This window comes from Suillus clintonianus (assembly GCF_016758775.1).
Source record: "Suillus clintonianus strain FC179 chromosome Unknown DEU56scaffold_24, whole genome shotgun sequence".
Lineage (NCBI taxonomy): Eukaryota > Fungi > Basidiomycota > Agaricomycetes > Boletales > Suillaceae > Suillus > Suillus clintonianus.
This window is the reverse complement of record NW_024539248.1, coordinates 383,326-395,316: the sequence shown is the minus strand read 5'-3', so window position 1 is coordinate 395,316 and position 11,991 is coordinate 383,326. Positions and strand designations below refer to the sequence as shown.

Below are 11,991 nucleotides of genomic sequence, written 5' to 3'. Positions count from 1 at the left end.
GGATCTGAGCGGTAGAAGAGTGAGATGGAAAACACTGATATTCCGAGAACATCGAGACTTTATACCCTGCATGAGAAGGATAGATGTGAAACACCAACGTCACCCTCCGCAGAGAAAGCGCGCATGCTAAACTGGTCTGGATTGAGATCGGCGGGCTTTGCGTGACGACTCGCAATGGAAACCGATAGTCGTGTTTACAATGACATGTCAAACATACGTCTGCAGCCGTTGCATGTGTTCTGTATGATCAGAGCTTTCATACACTGCATATGTCACTAATACTCAGCTTCGGATGAGTCGACGCAGTATGTGATTATGACCGAGCTGTACCGTACAAGTGCCATGGCCAGTGCGAGTCCGGAAGTCTGATCACTCCCATGAGAAATACTCCAGGATCGCACACGACCATGCAGCAGTACTAGTCACGTCTATGAATGCACACTTTTCTGTTGGAAAGTAGAAGTTCAAGTTAGCGCGCCGAATCGCTTCCAGTCAACACAACCAAGGACTTTCGGGGATTGCCATTTTGGGACACATCATCAGCTCCCGAGGTTTTCTCCTCGACTCAGGTAACTTTGGAAAAATATTATATATCCACAGAAATGGCCACAGTACCAACAAGCATCAAAAGGGCAAGACTTGCGAGTTCACCGAAAGCAAAGAAGAAAGTCAAGCCAGCCGTCCAAACCGATCACCATCTCGTATCCTCCACGAAGGGCAAGCAGAAAGCCAAATTATCCACGAAACCCGCTTCAGACCTCCCCACATCCTTCAAGGTAATCGCTGGATCCTACGAAAAACTGCTCTACGGCTTTGACGGGACTGTCGCGCTCAACGAGGCCCACGATAGCTACAAGTTCGAGCTGCGACCTATCTTTATATTCCCCGCACATGTATCGTGCATCAAGGCTGTTGCTGCATCTCCAAATGGTGGAAAATGGCTTGCTACAGGGAGCGCAGACGAGGTTATAAAGGTCTGGGATTTGCGTAGGAAAAAAGAGATCGGTGGGCTCATGCACCACGAAGGTGCGTTATAGTGTTCTATATACCTGCGTCATTTACAACTTGTTGCGACAGGGTCCATAACACAACTTCAATTCCCCTCCCGCTCGCATCTCCTCTCAGCGTCTGAAGATGGCTCATTATGCCTTTTCCATGCACGCGACTGGGTCGTGCTTCGTACCCTCAAGGGCCACAAGGGACGCGTCAATTCTACAGCGGTACATCCGTCCAACAAAGTCGCTTTAAGCGTAGGCAAAGATAACACGCTGCGCATGTGGGATCTCATGCGAGGGAAGGGATCTGCTAGCACCAAGCTAGGGAAAGGTGAGTATTTTCTCAGGCATCAAATCCATTTCTGAACTTTGGCGATGGTTTAGAGGGGGAAGTTGTGCGGTGGTCCACGACAGGCTCGTCGTTCGTTGTGCAATCGCAAAACACGATCGATGTATTCACAGTCGTAAGTCGATATCAGAACTTTATCTTACGTTTGTATAATCAGTTTGATCGCACCTAGGACATGGTTCTTCGCCACACTATCACGCATCCATCCCGAATACACACGATTAGGTTCAGTAAACGAGTCAATGGCGCTGGCGAATTATTACTTGTCGGCGCAGAAGACAAAAAATTGTCAATCTACGACATTCCAGATGACCCAGAAAAAATGCCCACCGTCATTGCCGTGATGACCGGGCACTCCAATCGGTACGTACGATGTACTGACCCCCACTTTGTTTTTTACACCGTCCTTCTTTAGCGTAAAAGCAGTTGAAATTCTTCAACTTGCACTGCCCCGATCAACGAAGGCAAACACACCCTCGTCGACTATCATTGTGTGCACCGTCTCATCTGACGGTAAAATCCACGTTTACGACCTGGCTTCGCTGCCCGCGGACGTAAAATCTGGAAGTGAAGTGCTACACATATCACCTGTAGCTGAATACGATACAAAAGGCACGCGGCTTACGTGCGTGACGATCGCAGATGGCGAAGCTCTCGAGCATGTAAGCAGTGCGAATGGGAAGCGGAAACGGGAAGATGAAGACAGCGAACAGGAAGCTGAGGATGAAGGATGGGGAGCTCATGAACCGGAAGCAGAGCATGAAGATAGTGGGTGAGGTCGAGGTTTGACAGATTTACTGTTCTTTGTGTACTTGGCTGCCATAAACTCATCTATGCTCGTCTTGTTTCGTGTTTATCTCTCCTTTTCTCTCTTTTTTTTCAGTCCGTGAGGGTGTTCTTAACTAGCACGAGCTCGAACCTCGTCTCACTACTCGTTCAGGCCACAGCACAGTATCCACTGCCTTCGCGCCGGAGTCGAGATAACAATGTCTAGGTCTCAGCCAGTCGATTCTTCCTCCGAATTTCTGGTAAGCATGGTCTCAAATGCGCCCTTGTAATCCGTCTCCGTATCTCCGCATCACGTCGTTGTTCTGCGCATCTCACGCCCCCTCACATGCACGCTAGGGATGCCAACCGAATAAAACATCCTAACGATCATTACATCCCAATCTGATTTTAATTTGATGCCTATGCATGACGTGTAGCACCTTTGAAAATAAGAAAGAAGCTCATGTAAAATTATCAAATCCTGCGGTGTCTGGCGGTGATGGCGGATGCGACACCGCCAAAACTGGACATTAATATTGGGCCTAGCCGTGTCGTGCCCGGTGTATCTGTAATCTTGACCTGTCAACTTGCCAACTTGGAACAGCTTGGCACCCTATCGTCATTGATCGAACTTGGAAGTCACCCTCATTTATGCTTCCTTCTGAATAAGTAATCACATAATGTATCCAGGTGGACGCGCAGGCCTGGAGCTGTCATTTTGGCGCTGGTAAGTTGGAGTTGGAAGCCGCGTCAAATGCAACCCAAACCGATTCTCAAGCGCCAGCGATGCACATGCCTCCGACGTTGATCATTTTGCTAGCATTTACGTGCCCCGTCGAATTGTAAATCCGTGTTCACATCATGTATCCAGGCGGTTGCGCACGCCTAAGGCTGTTGTTCTGGCGCTGGTGAGTTGGGACGTAATTATTTCATACAGGACATTCAACCCAACACGCCAGCACCAACGATGCACGTGCCACATCGATTCCGATTCCTACTGCTGTGTCGTGCTTTCGTAGTGCACGTACGACAAACACAACCCAACTCGCCAGCGCTAGCAAAGCGAATGCTAGTCAAGTTCCCCGCGCTTATTCACTCCAACAGCCCTGGCACACCTAGTGCGCCTAACACTAGGGACACCACCCACCGCACAAGTAATCCCAACTCGCTCAACTCGCCCGAGGCGCCCTCCACCAACTTACCCGAGTTGCCCAACTCTCCCGACTTGGCGTTCGAGCGTTCGAACGCGTTCATAAGGGTTCGGTCCAGCGTTCACCCTCCTTGCCTGAACATCAAAACATCTCACAGAAACACGCATGACTCATACCCTCTATTATAGATATTATATTGCGCACCGTATAGTAATACTGCTTGCATCATGTATTTTGGACCCAGACCGTAGCTGGAATCCACTGATTTACCACCATCCAATGAATTTTTAAGCCTGCCTACATTTACCGGAAATTCAGTGGATTTTATCCACTGATATTATATAACAGACGCACAGCGTAAAACAGCGCATTACTACTGAGGTGAAATTCGGTGAAATTTCACAATTTCCATAGATTTCCACGCATTCCCCCGAACCTAAATTACCCGTTGTGATAGTTTATCGGAGTGTCAAACTACGCTGTGCTACCCATCGTCAAAATCTATATGATATAAACGACTTTGCGCCTAGCACAGCACAATGATGCGATCGAAGTAATATTAACGCGCGGTGCACGCGACTTGCAATGACGTCGTCGACTGAGATTTTTGCTAAGTCCTACGTCCCATCTCCCAGCTAATTCGTCACCTCCAGCCCTGTCGACGAGCACGACGACCATCATGCCAGACGAACTGCGCTTTCCGTGTGCTTGTAGTCAATGCGCGCACCATCGAAACGGATTTGTATATCAGACTCGGCAGGTAATTGCCAAGCACATGAAGAAGTACAACCCAGCATCGAAAATCCAACGACACGCACCAAAGCCAGCTACTTTGACTCCGGGTCGCCAACCTCTCGTTTCGCAGACAAATGCCATACCAGGTCCTTCCGTGCAGCCGCTACAGTCAAACTCGCAGGATGTATCTATGCGAAGAACTCAGAGCAGAGACTTGCGCGAGCAAGCCAGAAATGCGCTTCCCCTAGCTCGAATGAACTCACAGCCTCAAGACAATGCTAACTTCGATTTTGATCATGAGTATCACGCTGAACAGGAGCTGCAGGACCCCCTACCGGATATTAACCAAGAATTACCCCTCCTTCGACGTCGACAACTTCAGCCGCATCGCCCTGATCAGAATTTTCAGCCGGCTGCACTACCTGATGTTCGCGAGCCCGGAGTCGATCAGGACGAGGCTGATGCACCATCCCTCGTGCCTGTTGCATTCAAGGAACATGGCGAAATTCGATATGCTTACCTTACAGCTGTCATGGCCAACGTTTATGGCCACCTCTCGTGGAATCAGGCGACAAATCAACTAAATCATAGTCTCAACATGCTCCTGATCGCGAACGTACTCCCCACATTTCCACGACCTGTTCGAGCATTGGCCAGCGCAAAACGGCACCTTGGAATTGACCCCGACCAATGGATCACTCAGTATGCGATATGCCCTGAATGCTGGAAACATCACTCGCCTTCACAACTCAAGCAGCTTCTTTCTGCGGAATGCTCCGTTCCGGCCTGTAATGGTGTCATCTACACCGAACGTCGAGATGCAAAAGGTAAGATGGTCCGCACCGCTACAAAAATCAATCCGCAGGTGTCCGTCATTGGCAGTTTACGGCGCATGTTCATGCGTCCAGGATTCGCACAGTCGATCCGCGACAGTCGGCAGGATCAACCTGGACAGAACACCGACGAAGATTTCGTTATGACGGATATCCATCATGGGACACAGTGGCATGACCTCGAGACTAACATCCTACGCGAGGTTGGTGAGTTTGGAGCTGTGCGAGACCGGGCAATGGAGGGAAGGATGGTGAAGAAACTTACGGAGCATCGTTATGGCTTACATCTGACTATGAATACGGACTGGTAGGCTTCAATTATGCGCATATATTTGGCTAATATGTTCATCATCAGGATGGGAATCCTCGAGAACCGACCGCATTCAACCGGAGCAATATACTTTGCGATCAATGATCTGCCTCGGGACCAGCGCTTCCTTCAGATAAACGTCATCTGTGCTGCTGTTTTACCAGGACCGAAAGAGCCTAACGTCCAGCAGATCAATCACTGCCTCGAACCATCAACAAAGGAGATGATGCTCCTTCAAAACGGTAACTTCGATAGATTTCGCTTATTGATTTATTTTTTATCAGCCATATAACTCCAGGCGTCAAAATGGACATTATCGACGAGGATGAACAAGCTAACGTCTACGCAGACAATCAGATCCTCGATTGTGACATGCCAGCTGCCCACAAGTTGTCGGGAACAGCAGGCCACTCGCACGACATGCACCCATGTCTCTATTGTGATACCGACATCACGAAAATCAACACACGGGAAGGCTATGACTACAGTAGTACCTTTTTCATGCAGGATTCACGGGTATTGAATGTCATTGCAGGCTGGACAGCAACAGATGATGATCATCTTCTCCGACAATCATTCTATTCACGACATGCCAATCCAATCCGGCAGAAGGCTATTCTCGATGATCACGGAGTTCGCTGGAGCACACTTAACCTCATCGCTGGCTGGTTTCCCTCAAAGAAGACCGCGCTCGACTTCATGCATTGCATATTTCTGGGTACGTGATCTTAACTTGTTGACGAGCAAAGCTAACGAAGATACAAGGCATCATTGCTCATCTATTCATGCGTGTTTTATTTGCAGGTTATATGTTCTCCGGTGCTGGAGGTAGAAACTCCCCGAAGCAGCGCTTCGAGAACCTTATCAACAGCGTTAAATGGCCGAGTCATATCACACGTCTTCCCAAGAATGTATATTGGTTTACGTTCCTCAAATTGGATTGGCACTAAGTACATTTTTTAACAGCTCAGCGAGAACCAATCACTAAAGAAAGCAGACGAGTGGAGAAGACTACTGACAATCACACCAGTACTACTATGGTGGTCCTGGAAGGACGAGAACGACGATATTCCGGACACGGAGCCCCCTCAGCCACCCAATACTCAAGCACCGGAATTTTCACGCAACTGCCGGCGTATCTATGATGCCGTGTTACTTCTATGCGCAGCTGTCCGTCTTCTCGCAACTCGATCAATATCGATGTCCCAAGCACGCATTGGACAGTCGTTTTTGTCCCAGTACTGCCTTCGTTGCCTCGAGCTCAACATCCATCTCACGATCAATCACCATGCATCGATGCATATCGCGGACATGATCAAGGCTTACGGACCTGTGTATTCATGGTGGTTGTTCGCGTTCGAGCGCTTCAATGGGATGCTGGAACGTGTCAATCACAATGGACATGACGGCGGCCGAATGGAGTTGACCCTGATGCGTCATTGGGTTCAGACCCACTTGATATACGAGTATACTCTCTCGCTTCCACCCGACACTCACGCGATAGAACGAGAGACACTCAACGAGATTCTCAAGAGTCAAGCCCAGCAACGAGGGAGTATGATGACAGATATTGCTGTGTATCAGAGTGAAGCTGCTCAAGGTATGTTCTATTCTATGCTTTGACTCCGAGTCTATTAATCAACTCCTCAGATAATGTCCGACTCCCACTTCGCCAAGCAAAGTTCATCAATCTTCGAACATTTGGACCTGAAGGTGTCCTTTATCCACTGCTTATATCTTACTGCCGAGCTCTCTGGCCCGATCTTAACATCGTCGACGACTTCTCGCTTGATGATGGCACAGTCTTCTTTGCATCGAAGGTTGCCCGTGCCCTCACATATATCCGAAAGGATGGTATTAGGTATGGTTGCATGACCAACAGACGAACACAGACAGACGCATATGGTTTCATTTCCTGTGATGGGTCCCGTCTTCCCGCTGAGATAACCACACTCCTCGCTGTTGGCATTCGAGACAAAGTACCTCATGTTTGTGCCCTTGTCCGACGTCTCAAGTCCGATGAAAATATTCCGTTGATGCCCTGGGCACTTTAGTGAGTCTGGACCTCGTTTCTCACCAGATTTAACATTAACTTGAATGGTACTAGTGAAAGTACTCTTGGCATCCATACCTCGTATGCGAACGACTACCACCCATATGAAATAATCCCGGTCTCCCGCATCACAAGCCCACTCGCACTTATTCCAGTACACTCTAACATTATCAAGAAACATCTTTGGATTTCAGTATCATTCGACCATGTACAAGATTCGATTAGTTACGCTATCGACTCGGAGACAACTGACATTTTTTGTCCTTTAGTCAGGAACGGAGCCCGAGGATTTCTTTGATGACGACGACGGTTGAGCTCAACGCCACGAGACTGGACATACAAGGTGCGCACCTTTTGATTAATCTTCAAAGTCGCTATCAAGACTGTCGTCAACCATCTGATTTGTGTTTGATGTGCTTGCGACAGGCTGCGCAGGCACTGTGTTCTTCGGCTGAGTTGGCTCCTCATCAACATCAATCGCTCTCGCTTTCCCCTTGTCCTTTTTCGATCCTGCTTTTTTCTTACCCTTCCCTGGCTTCGTATTCCCTTTGTCTACCAATTTCGCTCTCTTACGCGCGGCGACATCTTTCTTTTGGATCTTGACACGCTTCTGGGCAGATATGGTTTCTTCCGGGTCCTTCGGATCGCCCCATGCTTTCCCATTGTCGACAACAAACGCCGGCACATCATACTTTTGATTCTCTGGCTGTGCAAGCCACTCCTGCGATACCATCCACCTCCTCGCACGATGTTCAACCTTCTGAATCTGCGGAATAGTGACATCAAGTGTCTCGCCTCGCACCCGAATAGTGTAACGTTTCGGTGGATGAGGGTCCTGTTGAGCATCGACAGCAGCGATAAACTGGTTTCTCTGTTGTACAAGGTGGGTCAGCGCTTGGAATCCCACCACCCAATCATTGCTTACCTGCTCACTGGCCCAGACCCAAGGACGAGAGATGTATCTTCCGGTGAGACGTCCTTCTTCATTTGTCTCGTCGTCGTCTTCTGACATGAGCTGGGGGATGAGGGCAGTCTTGAAGGCATCAGTGTTGAACTCCGAATCATCGGATAACGCGGCAAATTTCCGTTCGCGAACCTCGCATTTCTGTGGACCGCTGTCATAGGTAACATTGTCACTGCTAGTAAGTACTTACACCTTGTTGTCGACTCTGACGCACGCCCTTTGACAGTTTCGCTTCCCGTAATGTGCCTTGGTTTTCGGAAGCCTCTGTTGTGGTGGTTACGCGAGACGACGACAGCAGCTTGGCTGCCCGTAACACTTTCTGCAAATCCTGGTATTTGGTCTGCACACGATCGAGCAAATCTTCGTCACTAATTGCACGCAATGCCTTTGCAGATGCAGGACTAAACTCGGCACCCTTCGTACGAATGTATCTGAAGATCGTCTGGAGACCTCGATAGTTATCTTCGTGAGTATGACTTTCCCCCCAGCGGAATCGAAGGAGCTTTTCACTAGTCGCAATATCCACAGGCCACTGTTCACCGTCTTTTGGCCACCAAGGCAGATCTTTGGCAGTCAATCTCACAGTACCGAGCATATGTGAAAACGCATGACGTATAACGGCCTGTGTTCAAACGCATGAGCATTATTTTTGAAATCATAGTTATATACTCACCAGCAGCCCAGGATCACCCTTCGCTTCCAGGCTCGCCTCTATCCTTGCTTCATCCTCGTCTTCTTCGTCGTCTTCGTCACTAGATTCCCCGTCCCCATGTCCTTTTTCGACCGTCCGCAACATGTTCGCCAACTTCATTTCAAAATCTTGTTGCATGTCATTGAGGCGCTTCTCGCACGAGTTGTGTATGGATTGGATCACAATGTTCTGGTGAGCAACTACCTCTGAAAGATCGCGTTGGCTCGGGCACTGAGCGAGTTGTTTCTCTAGCTCGGTCACTCGCTGTTTAACTGCTTCCAACGCTGAGACTACCGCGGTCTTCGATAGCTTTGCGCTCTCTCCCGACTTTTCTGCGGCTGACGGCAAGCCTCGGGGCTGATACAACGGCGGAATCGCTCCCATGTTTCCATCGTAAGGAGCTGCTGAGAAACTGCCTGGTTCCGGGAAACCAGAAGGAAACTGGAAATCGCCGTAGCTCAAATCCATGGTGCGGAGAACACGAACAACTGGAACGACAGCAGCTTCTGTCCCCCCTTCACGCTGTAGCACTTATATTATATTGTGCGCCATGTCTGGGCCATCCAATGTATCACCTTCTTGAACCCGGGAATGAGAAGAGACGGTCAGCGTTGAGCATTTATCGAGCTTGTCGTCGAGCAACAGCTTTCGAAGAAGATCCCAACATGTACCTCGAACAGGTATTTTAAGGGAAGTGTTCGTGAATTGCTCCGCATATTCCTATGAGAATCCGGGTAAAGTCTGTATTTCCCTATACAATTTCTAGACGTGTATTTTCACGGGTAATCCTGGTGTATTGTCGAGAAATCTCACATTTTCTTCACCTTTCCCTTGAGTAGTAATCTCGATCATTGTGCTGTGACGCGTGCCGGATCAGTGGATTTCTGGTATACAGAATATCGGTGCATAATCCACCGAATTTATCTAAGTCTAGTATCCACTGAAATTATATAACCCGTCCTTTCTACAGTGCATTCCCCTCGTACAAAGTTAGCATCGGCCTTTGAATATGAATATTTGAATCGTCAAGGTCGCGCACACACCTGCGACCCTTGAGAGATTCAATATCTCAGAGGATGAATCGATCGCGTGAGTGGGGTCCGTGAGGCTATCCGTCATGTGTACCGGCTAGTACAAGTAACAATACAGTACTTCTTACACTCACCGGTATGATAAACGGAACCTCCCTCTTCTACTACTGCAACTTCCAACCTTCATATTATCTCGTTGAGCATACTTTTCCTCTAAACGAGTTTGCCGCGCTCTCGTTGATAACAATATTAATCTTATCTGATAATAGGCCGATGGAAACTTCCTTGAAATCAGATCAGGCGAGATACATCCACTTGATGGGCGGCATTAAGTCTTGATCCATCTGTGCGAGATTAAGTTTAGACCCAAGAAGACGGAAACAAATTTGAAATCGCATCAGCGCGCGGGTTTTGCATAGCGCTCAAAGTTGTAGCGCTCTGAAACAATTACTCTGTGATAACTTACGTTTCCCCGATGGCTCGGTCACATTTAAGTTCAAACTTAACAAGCAATGATGTGGAACTCTTCCTAAGGAAGCTCGAGTGCCAGTAGTCGGTCGATGCTTTTGCTTCTAATATTTGCACTTACTTTGGCGGCTCGGCATCACAATCACACTTGCTCTGACAACTTCAAGACCGGCGGCCATGGGTATGCGGCTTATGCCGTTGATTGACGTTGATTGACACAAAGTGCTGTCAAGATGTAGCCTGCCAGAGCCTGCCGGCATGACTGCGGCCCCTGTTGGCTTCTACACCCTCACTCTATTGTAATTACGTACCCACCCTCTATGTCAATAAGTAAAATTATATTGCATTTTTATTCATTTTAAAAGTTACTAGTTAATACACGAGTCATCTGGCATGATGCAAGTGTCTCGGTGTATAAAAGTGAAACTTCACCTCATCAAAACACCCCCATCTAAACACCTCAGCAATGGGTGCTTCCACCCCATCTTGTGTGACGCCAAAATCATCATATGCAGGCCATTCTTCCACAACCCCGCCGAGTCTCAGACGGCCAATCCCGGGCAATAGCCCAAACTGTGTTGTAACCATGCACAGCAATCGAATCACAGAGGGAGTCACCATCAACGTACATTCAAGCGACTGCCATGGATCTAGTGAGTGTTGTAAAGAATCGGACATGTCTGACCTACTAAACACCTCTTTGTTTCTCCTTAACAAAAAAAGCCATTTCCAGGGTAGACGACATGGGTGTGGCCCCAGCCTCGGGGGCCGTACCCTCGATGCCTCCGTGGGTGCCGCAGCCAGAAGAGCCAATTGAGCATCACGGTCGTGATAGCATCACATTGATCGGCAATTCGTTGGGCGCGTGCGTGGTGATCAATGTAGGATCGTCAAGATGCACAGGAACTGGTAGGTCTTTAGTCCATCACACGAGAAAGTGCGTTCATGATTTTTTTACAGTCAAACAAACCGCTTTTCGACCCCAAATCACCCCCAGTGGGAAGTGACAGCAATGAACTGATTGTGGTCTGCACCGCCTGTATATCAAATCGCAATTACACAATTTTTAATACGGATCATTGGGATGAAATATACGCACGAGATCTTGGGAAATATTAGTGGCTCAAACTGTGTGCGCCTCGAGCTGGATGTAATGCGAGGTCGTTCGAGAACTGCCAGTGATACTGTTAGCGGATCTGCTGCGTCGGTCGTAGCAACGAAGTCTTGTATTTACCCACCGAGAGACGACGTGGTCCACTCAGCCTTACTGGCACGTCCCCTTCCTCAGCCCACCGTTCGAACCTCATGGGTGCAGGTGTGGCTGATTGAGGGGACATAACAGTCTCGACAGTACCGGTACGTCGGCGGAACACGGGAGAGGCATAAATGCATGGACTTTCTTGACTTTGGAGGAGTTTGATTGGAAAGATAAGCCCGCGAGTCGACTGATCAGGCGTCGGCGCTGATTCACTCCCAAGCAAAGTGCACACAGCCACTACAGAGCATTGCAACCTCTCCAAGTGTGAATCGAGATACATGTTTTGTTCAAAAGAAACCTCACCTAGGTAAAGTTGCCGTGGTGTGGTGCGGTTACGGTTGGGTTCGACTGATACGCACTAGGAGGGGTTCGCGGTTCGGGCGTT

General features: G+C 48.7%; 5 protein-coding genes across 5 annotated transcripts; 3 read left to right on the top strand and 2 right to left on the bottom strand.

Moving 5' to 3' along the window:
* Positions 1-573: 573 nt before the first annotated feature.
* DEU56DRAFT_795759 (WD40-repeat-containing domain protein) lies at positions 574-2,364 on the top strand. Its single transcript, XM_041352852.1, has 6 exons — positions 574-1,026; positions 1,078-1,326; positions 1,380-1,459; positions 1,517-1,707; positions 1,760-2,230; positions 2,285-2,364. Exons 1-5 carry the CDS (start codon positions 603-605, stop codon positions 2,118-2,120), a joined length of 1,305 nt encoding a protein of 434 aa, XP_041210057.1. The 5' UTR covers positions 574-602; the 3' UTR covers positions 2,121-2,230; positions 2,285-2,364.
* A 435-nt stretch (positions 2,365-2,799) lies between these two features.
* On the top strand, positions 2,800-3,541 carry DEU56DRAFT_271987 (uncharacterized protein). The gene is made up of 2 exons (XM_041345404.1): positions 2,800-3,020; positions 3,072-3,541. Exon 2 carries the CDS (start codon positions 3,080-3,082, stop codon positions 3,449-3,451), a length of 372 nt encoding a protein of 123 aa, XP_041210056.1. The 5' UTR covers positions 2,800-3,020; positions 3,072-3,079; the 3' UTR covers positions 3,452-3,541.
* Positions 3,542-3,942: 401 nt separating this feature from the next.
* Positions 3,943-7,508, top strand: DEU56DRAFT_870750 (uncharacterized protein; the record flags this gene model as incomplete). Its single annotated transcript, XM_041355654.1, has 10 exons — positions 3,943-4,425; positions 4,492-5,138; positions 5,187-5,383; positions 5,440-5,631; positions 5,677-5,859; positions 5,907-6,052; positions 6,108-6,741; positions 6,792-7,194; positions 7,249-7,402; positions 7,464-7,508. The coding sequence occupies 10 exons, from the start codon at positions 3,943-3,945 to the stop codon at positions 7,506-7,508; spliced, it is 3,084 nt and encodes a 1,027-aa protein (XP_041210055.1).
* Positions 7,509-7,552: 44 nt separating this feature from the next.
* On the bottom strand, positions 7,553-8,299 carry DEU56DRAFT_734190 (uncharacterized protein; the record flags this gene model as incomplete). The annotated part of the gene is made up of 2 exons (XM_041348369.1): positions 7,553-8,065; positions 8,120-8,299. Coding segments are annotated over 2 exons (693 nt in total), but the record flags the coding sequence as incomplete, so codon positions are not given.
* Positions 8,300-11,306: 3,007 nt separating this feature from the next.
* DEU56DRAFT_795751 (uncharacterized protein) lies at positions 11,307-11,929 on the bottom strand (the record flags this gene model as incomplete). The annotated part of the gene is made up of 3 exons (XM_041352851.1): positions 11,583-11,929; positions 11,448-11,520; positions 11,307-11,385 (listed from the first exon to the last, which is right to left on the bottom strand). Coding segments are annotated over exons 1-3 (456 nt in total), but the record flags the coding sequence as incomplete, so codon positions are not given.
* Between the last annotated feature and the right edge of the window lie 62 nt (positions 11,930-11,991).